Source organism: Phymastichus coffea, unplaced genomic scaffold (assembly GCF_024137745.1).
Source record: "Phymastichus coffea isolate CEN01 unplaced genomic scaffold, Cenicafe_Pcof_1.1 PCOF00076, whole genome shotgun sequence".
NCBI lineage: Eukaryota > Metazoa > Arthropoda > Insecta > Hymenoptera > Eulophidae > Phymastichus > Phymastichus coffea.
The window spans coordinates 370,097-381,555 of NW_026706887.1; the positions used below are offsets into that span (position 1 = coordinate 370,097).

At 39.9% G+C, this 11,459-nt stretch overlaps 1 protein-coding gene across 3 annotated transcripts; it reads left to right on the top strand.

Annotated features, from left to right (window-relative positions):
* Positions 1–745: 745 nt before the first annotated feature.
* Positions 746–6,246, top strand: LOC131668312 (mucolipin-3-like). Of its 3 annotated transcripts, none has more exons than XM_058942379.1 (7): positions 746–954; positions 1,050–1,114; positions 1,176–1,244; positions 1,312–1,446; positions 1,516–1,801; positions 1,928–3,382; positions 4,272–6,246. In XM_058942379.1, exons 4-7 carry the CDS (start codon positions 1,346–1,348, stop codon positions 4,416–4,418), a joined length of 1,989 nt encoding a protein of 662 aa, XP_058798362.1. In that variant the 5' UTR covers positions 746–954; positions 1,050–1,114; positions 1,176–1,244; positions 1,312–1,345; the 3' UTR covers positions 4,419–6,246. The 3 variants fall into 3 exon arrangements, with proteins under 3 accessions (XP_058798362.1, XP_058798363.1, XP_058798361.1); XM_058942380.1 differs by having other exon boundaries at positions 1,317–1,446; XM_058942378.1 differs by having other exon boundaries at positions 1,176–1,446.
* The last annotated feature ends 5,213 nt before the right edge of the window (positions 6,247–11,459 follow it).

The window sequence follows — 11,459 nt, forward strand, 5'->3', positions numbered from 1 at the left end:
CCTTTACATTATTGTAGTCTATAAGATGGCAAATGATAGAGAATTGATAGACTTTCAACTATAATTAGTGGAATTAGGCTTTAATTTTATGGAAGTACTTGAATATATGAGAAGAAGAAGAAAAAATATATAAATGATATGTATTAATCATCCCAAAAGCTTTTTTTACATTAGCATACTCATCAATAAGCAATATTCATGAGAATTTGAAAAGTAAATTGTAGACCTGACATTTGAACATTAAATGTGGTACGTTCGGCGCTACAGTTTTAAACAACAGTTACTTTTGCTCCCTACCGGTAGTGTTGGTACTAAATAATCGAACTAGATATTTTTAGTGATGTTACTAGAGTTGCGATTCGCGTCCATATCCGTCCGCATCATACGTAGCTATGGGACCGGGATCTTAACACGGGCGGTATAGGCAGCTAGGCAGTCTCCATGGTCACAACTCACAACACACGACACTACCACAATCGCGCCAGCGTGACCGTCCTGACTTACAGAATTCAAAATACATATGTTCGTTTACTTCGTTTTGTTTCAATTACAACAATTCTTACAAGCTAAAATTGCATTTTTTGCATAAAATAAAAATTGAATTTATAAAATTAAATAAAGCTTAATTTTAAATGTATCAACAGAAATGTTGAATCGTCCTCCTCAAATGTTTTCTAGCGCATCCGTACGCCATCTGACAAATTTTCTTGAACTACGTAGGTTTGTTTATGCCAATGATAAAGCATCAAGATTTAATCAAGTGACTTTACTGGTCTGTCAGTGTCATGGAGTTGGAGATTATCACGATAGTTTCCGCGTAGTCTATACTATATATATAAGCGTCTATGTGAGCGCATATACATTTGTTGACTGTTAAAATCATATTTCTGCTGATTCCGTCGTGAGTCACTTGTTATGCTGCTGGTCGCTGTGATGTGAAGTGTGAACAACTGCGTATGTTCATTAGTTTATCAGTTTACATGATATATTTTCCCCAACAAAAACACCGTGGTTTATATTCACTTCTTATTAACATTTTTAATATTTAGATGGATATTTGTGACGTTTGAGAAACTGAATAAGTATTTCTTTATCGCGGTCGACAGATACATAAGTAAATAAATTGCAGTATTATTTTTATCAAGGACGCAAAATAATGGAAATATTTTTTTTAGAAAGCTGAATGTAAAGAACAAAGGCCTTCTTCCTGAAAATTTAAGAATACCAGCTTTGCAATTTGTTATGTAGGTTCAATTATATACTAGCTTTGGTGAAATCTCTATTTATATTGCCTAACAATCTATACATTAGTTTAGAAAGTACTAAATTAAAACAATCTAGCAAAATGGGTAGCGTACAACGTACAAATTCTTGGAGTGAACCTCCAGAAAGTTCAGAAGAAAATGAAAATTCTTTACTGAATACTACATCAGGTGCAAAATCTAGGTAATGAATTATCATTAGATTGTTGATTCTACAAAATGTATTACTTTATTGAGTCAATATATCTTGTAGAGATACACAAGATGGATCTTATGAACAGAATTCATGCCATGCTACAAGATACATGGAAGACAAAATGCGTAGAAGATTGAGATTCTTCTTTATGAATCCTATCGAGAAATGGGAAGCTAAGCGAAGATTTCCATACAAGTTTATAGTGCAAGTCATAAAAATAGTTTTGGTTACTGTGCAGCTTTGGTTATTTGCTCATAATAATTATATGCATGTAAATTATACTTGGGATAATAGAATAGCTTTCTCACATTTATTTCTCAAAGGCTGGGATGCTACACAAGAAGTGAGCACAATATTCTGAGTTTCACTTTTCAAGCCAGAAATAAATAACTAATAAATCATTAAAGATTTATTATTGTGTATTAGGAGTTTTTTAGAATACAACAAAGTAAATTCTAATTATTTCCAGGTACCAGCTTATCCACCTGCTACTGGACCATTAGCTGTGTATAAAAAAGATGATTTTTATGATACAATAGATTATGCATTGCAAGGGTATTACAATCTCAGCAATGCAATTGGCTCTTATTCTTATAATACTGACAATAACTCAGCAGGAGCTATAGATTTATGTTTAACTCATTATAAAGAAGGGATAATATTTGGATTCAACGAAAGTTACATTTTCAATAACAATATAGAAGAAAATTGCACAAAAATTTATCCAGATAATGGACAGCTACTGGGGTCAAGAAGAATTTTGCAAAATTTCAACATGCCAATAAATTTTTCAGCTTTAATAAGGGCAGAATTAAAATTTGCCCTGAAGACTGTAAATCTGAAAGCGGCTGGACCAATAACACCTCCAGACTGTTACAAGTTCAAAATAAAAATAATATTTAACAATAAAGACTTTGACGGTCAAATGTTGTTGTCTCTGGACGCAGAGCCGATGAGGCTGGTGTGCCAAGGCGACACACAGTATATCACCGATAATCAAATAGAATCGGCGTTGCGCACAATGCTAAACATGCTTGTGATATTTATATGCAGTATTTCGTTGGGCTTATGTTCGCGAGCGATTTGTAGAGCGCAGGTGCTCAAGTACGAGACTGTAAGATTTTTTAAGAACGTCTACGGCAAATCTCTTAGTTTAGAAAGCAAACTTGAGTTTCTCAATCTGTGGTACGTAATGATAATCATCAACGATCTGTTGATTATAATGGGCTCAGCGATCAAACAGCAGATCGAGAAGAAACAGTACGGTAAGGACCACTGGGATTTATGCAGCATATTCTTAGGCACGGGCAACCTGCTGGTCTGGTTTGGTGTTCTGCGCTACCTGGGCTTTTTCAAGACCTACAATGTAGTGATACTGACGCTGAAAAAGGCCGCCCCCAAAGTGGCACGATTCCTCATATGTGCGATCCTCATCTACGCTGGCTTCACTTTCTGTGGTTGGTTGGTTCTCGGGCCGTACCACATGAAATTCCGCTCGCTCGCCACCACTTCCGAGTGCCTCTTCGCACTGATCAACGGCGACGACATGTTTGCTACTTTCTCCATCACCTCGTTCGAGTCTCCGACGCTCTGGTGGTACTCGCGCATCTACCTCTACTCTTTCATCTCGCTCTACATCTACGTGGTACTCAGCCTGTTCATCTCGGTCATCATGGACGCCTACGACACCATTAAAATGTACTACCGTGACGGCTTTCCCAAGAACGATCTGCAATTGTTCGTGTCGGTATGCACAGACGAGGCCTCAAGCGGTGCCTACCGCGACGATCCTGACGAAGACGCCGGATTCTTCGACGATCTCATCAGCTGGTTGTGCTGCTGCCTGCAGCGCAAAAAGAACGCCTTCAATTCCCTCGGCAGCTCTACCAGCACAGTCGGCGACTCCACTCTCGAGTCCACACAGGTTTGTTCCGGCGGAATATGCATTTGATCCAATTTCAACTGGTGATCACAGTTGGCCGGCTGGTCCGCAGCCAGCTACCAAGCGCAACAACCGCCCGTCTATCTTTGAACGATGACATAACGCTTCTTCAATCGATTCCATCCTGCGTACCCTTGCGGGCAGTTGGTACAACCCGCAAACTTGCCGCTAGGTATCAATCAATTTTGCCTACATTTCACTCAGCTTTTCAATAGCTCCTCCATCATATCTCAAGCTAAATAACGGTAACGTATCGTCTCTAGAACTGCTCATTTTGACTAGTTTTATTGCTGAAGTGCTTTAGAAAAATCATTGACATTTCCCCAGATTTATGGCACTGTTCGAAGAAACTTAGCTTACTTTAGAAAAATACTATAACAATTCTTCCATTTGCAAGTATACTCGGCATAGGTTAGATGTCGTGAAATCTTTTCACAAATTGTCATGGCGTCGAATTCCGGCTAGGTGCAAAAATAGTGCAAAAATTTGATATCGGAGGCCCTTCTCAATTTGCATTCTTCATGCTCACCTAAACTGTCTATTTTGTTGGCAAAAAAGGGATTTTGTAAAAATTCTGAACAAAAAATCGAAATAATTAATTATATAGTCGTAAGTATTCGGAATCTTCCAAAACATGTTCGAAATTTCAATCTCTTCAGCAAAAACTTTTACAACACTTGAAATTCAAATCTGGCAAATAAATTAACGCGTCACAATTAAAATAAAAGTATAACATATTCAAAATGTTATATTCTCAAAAGAGATTCAATTTTGGAACATATTTTGGAAGATTCCGAATACTTACGACTATTAATGATTTGATTGTAATTGATTACTTGTCTAGAATTATTACAAAATCTCTTCTTTGCAGGTAGACATAAAGAATGACGCTTCTCGGGAGTTTGCTGGGGTGAGAGCACAAAGAGCAAAAAGACCTACGGGGTCTTATAGGGGGGGAGGAGATAAATGGCTCTCGCACAACGGTGGTGAGTACCCTAAAAGTCTGAGAAAGGTATAGGGAGAATAGAACAAATAGAACTAGAACTATATAAATATTTGTAATCGGCGATCAATCGCTAAATGGCAAATCATTTTTTCAAATTGTTCTTATTTCCTCAAAATCTTTTTTCGTGTACCATTGATACCATTATCTTAAGTAAACGAAGAAATCCACAGTGGATTGTAATTTTAATAATTTTCCGTGAAAATGTAAAGTATTAAGCAAATTCCTTCCACTCTATTAGTCAATTATTTGGTGGATAATGGAAATTTATAAATCTTTAACCTTGTTATAACTTGTAAAGAGGTTTGATAGAGTATTTATGTGAATTAAATGTGGAAAATATTTTTTATTGAAAAGATACGCTTTTAATAACTACGCGATTCTTCTCTTATATCTTATTCCTTTTGAGTCTCTCCCCTTACTCTCTCGTTCATTCGATACAATAAGAGTAATCGACAGCTAACTACAGTGCGCCCTCTCCTTTTATTATGCTCGTACTAATAAACTTACACCGAATAAACTTATGATAAAGATGTCTATATATGTAAATCATTTTAATGATTGCAGAATTACTATCCCAGTAAGGATTATGGAAATTTTCTAATAAAAACTTTTGTAAAAGCGTAGTGATTAAAACTCAGCAACAATAAACCAAAATACATATTTTTATTTGATGAAAATGAAATAGAAAAAAATATATATAATCAATAGTAAAACATTACCTTATTATTTCATAGTATGCAAATAACTTAATTCACATTGACTGGTTGTACAATACTGAACAATATATGTAATGTATAAATGTTGACCCAATGTTTAATGTACATCATCAAAATATGACTCAAACAGCTATAGACATGTAATTTTAAGCTAATTAATTTACATAGATATTGTATATAATACTGCTCGAGGCAGTTTCATTGTTTACATAAAAATTATAAATTTGAATTTAAAATTAATAATTAAGACGATCTTGGAACATATGATAGGAAACTACTCATAGATTTCGTTATTCTTATTTATGTGTACTTGATATAAATATATAATGCAGCCCTCTTTCGAAATTACTTAAAGCAGAGAGTCTACGTCAGATTATTTAAAAGAAGTACATAACCGAAGGAGAATACCGAAATCTACGAAAATGTCTATAACTACGAATTCCTATGTATGTATTTTATATAGGCTCCTGTGGCTTTGCAGAGATATTTTTACAAAACTATGGTAAGGTGGCCCTACCATCAACGAAATTGTATAAAACTAAATCTAATATTTGCATAAGTCACGAAAAGACTTGTAAGATAATTTACTTATTATTTGTATAACTGTTACATCACGAAAAATAAGTGTTCTTCCGCATTTGTTGAAACTATGAGTGAAATGAATGATTTATGAAGTATCGTTAGGAAATGAGCAGAGTAATACGTGAGTCATACGTGATTAAAAAACGTACTACAACTCTGAACACTTATTTGGAAATATTTTTGCAGAAATAATATGTCATTCATCCGTGAAAAATTTACCCTCGTCGTAATGAAGATTCATCTGAAATGTTATCAATAAGTAGATGCATCATAAAATTTTTATTTGTTAGCTTGTAAATGCGAATTATCAAATTTATATAACGGTCTGTTATAATATCAATTAATGATACTACTGTAACAACTAAAGAATAAAATTTTTTATGTCTATATGAGTTGGCCTAATTTGCGTTGATGTTAACTCTGACAAGTCATCCTCTGCTTTACTTATATTTGTATACAAAGACTGTAAAGAGAATTAGTAATAAATTAAACATGCTAAAAGAACGTGAAAGAATGACGATTAGTCATTATTCAGTGCAGAACGTGCGCGAACGATGAGAGACAGCATTGCGTTCACGCTCACAGGTAATCCACGACGATAAAATTTCATAGTAGAGCAAAAGATTCTTATGAAAATAATAAAAACGATACCCGGTGAAATCGCCGTCACATTCGGCGATAGATTGTCGGAAAAGGGTTACAATCGAGCCAAGCTCAGGCGTGGATAGCGCAATGATCAACAGTTGCTCCGTACGCAACATTAGGCAGACAGGCATGGCAAGTGCGTTGCGACGACGTAGCTGGTCCAATTTGGATATCATGACGCGGAATACCGTAGAGGGTTTTCCAGCAACCAAACAGGCGTAACGTCGACTGTAAACCGCACGCGAGCGACGCGCATAACTGGAAGAGTCAACAAATGCCCAATGTTGACTCAATTATAAGCTTGGTGAGGCTGCGGCAGTTAATTGACCTATGTAATTGACTAATATATGCGCTACAATGCACTTGGCATAATCGAAACGAGTCGATCGCTGAGACATTCAGCGCTCCTGTCTTGTGTACCTTCATTGGAGTTGGTCGAAGGTTTGAAATGTGCGAATTGTCCAACAAAACGGTGGATTTGGCGTTTTGCGAATTCATGGACTTTGAATTAATGTCGAGTGGGTCTGGGCCGCAGTGTAGAGCTACGCGTCGACAAAGAGCATTGAAAGACTTGTTTCGTTTTGAACCAAATTCATTGGTGTGTACGAAGCAGCGGTGATGGAAAGCTGCGGCTGATAGCTACAGCTAGAGGGTAGAGAGAGGGAGAGAGAGAGAGAGAGCGGGAGACAATGGGCCAAGCAAAGGTAAATAAGGTCGCGCAATCTAACCGGATTGAAACGGAGTTGGCGTTGGCTGCTTAATTTAGGTCAGTGGTCGCTAATGGTGTGCGCTGTCGCCCGGCTGCGTGTGCACTTCGAGCCGAACGCTCAGGGGCGGCGCGTGTGCACGCACTCGGCCTGCCTCCCAGCGGAGTTGCCTGCCGACCGAGCGATCGCTTGTGCGTGCCATCGATCCGACCGTTCCTCCCCTGGCCCTTGCCTCTCGCGAGCCGACGTCGCCGGAGAAAGCGCGCAATCAATCAGAGCCAGCCGCCTGTCTTCTGCCTCGTCTTCTGCCTCCTCTTCCGCCTCGTCTTCCGCCTCGTCTTCCGCCTCGTCTTCCGCCTCGTCTTCCGCCTCGTCTTCCGCCTCGTCTTCCGCCTCGTCTTCCGCCTCGTCTTCCGCCTCGTCTTCTGTCTCTCGCTTTCTTGCTTGCCGCACTCGGGCGCGCGCACCTGCACCACGCGCCGGAGCAACTGGCCTCGGCCTTATCTCTCGACGTCTTTGCAAATTAGGTCGACGCTCGTCTGCCCCACATTCATTTCGCCAGCTTGCTTTTGGATGAGACCTAATGGGCTGACGGGTCGTCGCCGAGCCGGATCCGATGACACTGTCGCCTACTCTTTTCCAGGCGGAAAGCTTTCGATTACGAGCCGACGAGCGCAGTCAATAGCTTTCACCGGTGCCCAATCAGATGTCTACAGCTATTATCGCCGCGCGCGCAGGCCGCTTAACTGACTATCGATTGCGAATCAAACCGAGGCGCTTATATCAGGTGCGGCGCCTTTGACAATGTCGGTCGCCTATTTGGTATTTGGGCGTCGGAAATAAATAGAATAAGAGTTGGCGTCGTAATCTATTTAGCTATGGCGCGGACATCGCAGACAGCCGCACGCGCGACACGTGGAAGCACCGAGGCCGCAGTCCTGGAACATTCGGCGCCTTCGCGGATCGCGGAATGACGTTGGCCCAAGCTGCAGCGATCCCTAGAAGCGCTGCACTGCTCTGCGACGGGCGCTACAGCCCAGTACAGAGGCATTGCACTGGGAGGCCGCGCTCGTCGAGCTTTTCCAGCTTTTCCTACAATTTTTGCACGCTAACGCTTTATTTGCTGCGCTTTTCCAAAACTGCCTCAGTGGACCCACATAATAATTGAATAGCACGTTTCGCTTATGGCGTTCGAGGCAGAGCTAGGGGCGCTCCTACTCGAGGACGGGCTACAAACGAAACATCAAACGCAAAAACTTGGGACAGCGTAAACGAGTGGAAACTCGGATTGATTGATTTGACCAAGGAGGGACGAGGACGATATCTCATATTGTTCGCTCGTAAAGCCGGGACTCCGGGCTTCCATCTCGACAGAAACATCGGACGTAACAATGTGCGCAAACGTAAGGTGCAGTTTGCGTTGAGATTGCTCGTGTACGCTCCGAGTGTTTCTCGCAGGTGTCGTGAACGGCACATATATCTTTTTATGCCGAATATAAAAAAAGCTTCTTTACGCGCGGGTGTATGAACGCAAAGAAACGTAGTCCATTCATCCTTTGTTTCATTCATTGCTCTTGGCAAATGAGACTGCAAAAGTTTAATAGGCGACAGTGTTCCGTCAGCAAAACATTTCACCTCTGAAACAGTTTGGTCATTAAATTTACCTGACTCGCATAGTCGCATCTCTATGCGCGTAAATTGAAAGACTAATTATTATCCGCGAGGAACTTGCGTATCAACGCGATTAATCATTCTAGCGCATAAATCAACGGCCGGCTCAAAATGTTAGTCAAGAGTTATATCGCGTTGTCAGTGTCCATGAGCTATAGGCACATAAACCGTGCGCGAATTTGACAATATTTACACGGTGGCCCACCGCTCTGAAGGTTTATATGGCTCGGATCTCTTTCTCCGTTTATTTGCCGCAGCTTTTGGAATCCAGCCTGAAAGGATTAAGCGCGTCATTGTTTCCCCCGACAAGCATCCATTGACGTAATTTCAACTCCACTCTTCGAAAAGTATGCCGTTTATGCAAATCTTAATTGAAAAACTTATCGTCCCTTGACGTGAAATATTTCCAAGGCAAATTTGCTCAACTCGCAATGAGAACCTAAGTTTTATCTCGGGTGAAAAGCCACGTAGACGTACGTTTGATAGGCTATACGACCAAATTGGAGTGCTGAGCACCAACTATCCATTGCTATGATAAGTAGGTTGTAACAATACACACGCACAAGAGGTTTCTCGAAGAGCGAGCTAATTAAACGTTCAGTCGCCGCCTCCTAGTTAGTTGGGACTAGCCAGTACGAAAGAGCCAAGTCGAAAAGTACACCTTCGCAGTTTAGATTGACTTGCTAAACTTCCCGACGGTAATTACCGCTTCAATCCAAGCGCTTCAATTTACATCTTCCGAATATCAAGCTTGCACATGCATATACATCATTAACAAATAGCTATTTCACTATCTCAAATTCTTGTCTTGTTCGGTTTTCAGTGCTTCACTCTCGCTAATTAAATCGATGAGAATTCCCAAATCCACGCAATACTCCCGTCGCTGCGCAAGTCTCATTCGCCAAGAGCAACTCACAGAGTAAAAAGCAACTTTCGTCGGGACAATTCCGGCGATCTTACTCAATTATTTAATTAGAAAAACTTTCAATCGTAATTTTAACATTTGATTTAAGAAGCCTGTGCCTCATCGTGTTTGAATTTTCAAACAAGTGCAGCGCGAAACTTTCTTTTGTACTTGAATCTTTTAAAATGTCGGCAACATGTTGCATGCCTCTCCCATCTGTTCTTAACGACGACTTGCGGTTTTTTTATGACTGCCCGGCCAATTTGTATTCGACCAAGGCCAAATGAACCTACTATGATTTACTGTAGATGCTCATAACAGTTAAAAGCTAAACTTCTGAAAACAAGAATACTGGCAAACTCATGGCTTGTCGCTACGAAAGAGGAATTTAATGTTGGCGACCATTACCGAAATTCAAAAACAAATTATAAAATCATAAGCACAAATCCACCGAAGAGACATCGTAACTAGTACGTTTTTTAATGGATTGTCATATTTTATATTAAACAAAGATTCAGAGTAGAATGATTCGAATTACTCTTCGGTACAAAAGCATTTTAACGCATACCTAATTTCATATATACTTATATCAGAGTTCGAGTATAACTAATTGAAGACTCGTAGGCTACGAAAAAGGTTTATCTCGCTTGTTAGGAGGCAAATCGATAAATCATTTTAAATTGACTGTATAGACAATATTTCGCACTAGAGTATTAGATGATAATCGTGAGAATTTGTTTTTGCACGTACAATAACCCATTTGAAAAAGCCAGCATTTGCACATGCCTTATGACAGATATTTGATTGACAAGTGGTATTCATCATGGCATGAACACTCGGCGCTCATGCATTAATGCACGTGTGCACGTGCAGAGAAATATTCGATGAATTCGGCCACTCGCGAATATATCATATATACGAGCGCCGCAACGGCAAGCTTGACATCTTTGTCCAAGCGTACATACATGCATGCGGGGGACGAAGAGCTTGCAGAGATGAGTTACGATGTCGGTCGTTTCATTAATGCTTTTTAACGCATTAACAGCAATCTTCTATAAAGTACAAACATCTCTTACTTTTGTGCAGCTGATTAGGCAAGAAGAAAGAGTGACATTTATAGTAATGTCATTTACACTGGATTCATAATACGAAGTATTCAGACGTGTTAAAGTTCTTTTGCAGCATCCGTTAATGGTTGAAAAACACTATAAACACTTCAATAAGGAAAGAGGCTTAACATTTTTTGCCTCGGAAAGAGGCTTAAAATAAATCCGACGGTAGGTTGTTTTATGCTTCGCGCCAAAATAAATAATTATATTAATAACGAAGTATTTATTTTGGCTTTCACAAATAACGTATTTACTAATTTTATTCACTGCATGGTTGGTAAACTAACTTTGAGCGCACTATCCCTTTGCGAAATATAAAAGGTGGCGGGGGCAAGGCGTATAAATCTTTTGTCGGAGTAGCGCAGGAATGTCGCTTGATAATAGTGTCTGGGTAAATCGATACGAGTAATTGGCAATGAATTATGAAAATGAATTGGTGGAATGCAAAGAATGCTCACGCGGCTTTTGGGATTGCTCGCTGCCCGGAATTTCAATTGAGAAATGTTATAAGTATAAGGATTGTGGGGTAGTTAAAAAGTTTCAGTGGTACGAAGGCCAATTCAGAAAAGCGTTTTCACGTGATCAGGTAGAAAAGTAGAACGCGCAGAAAGGCTGAGAGAGCCGAGAGTGCTATCGATCGGATTATAGATCGATTGATCGTCCAGTGGTAATAGTCGTCGGAAGGGTTTGCTAGTGGCACAGGTGGCATTGTGCCGAAG

Coding starts and splice junctions, on each gene's coding strand:
- LOC131668312 (XM_058942378.1), top strand. CDS start 1,346: ATGGGTAGCGTACAACGTACAAATTCTTGGAGTGAACCTCCAGAAAGT. Junction 1,802..1,927: donor GCTGGGATGCTACACAAGAA/GTGAGCACAATA, acceptor AATTATTTCCAG/GTACCAGCTTATCCACCTGC. Junction 3,383..4,271: donor CCACTCTCGAGTCCACACAG/GTTTGTTCCGGC, acceptor TCTTCTTTGCAG/GTAGACATAAAGAATGACGC.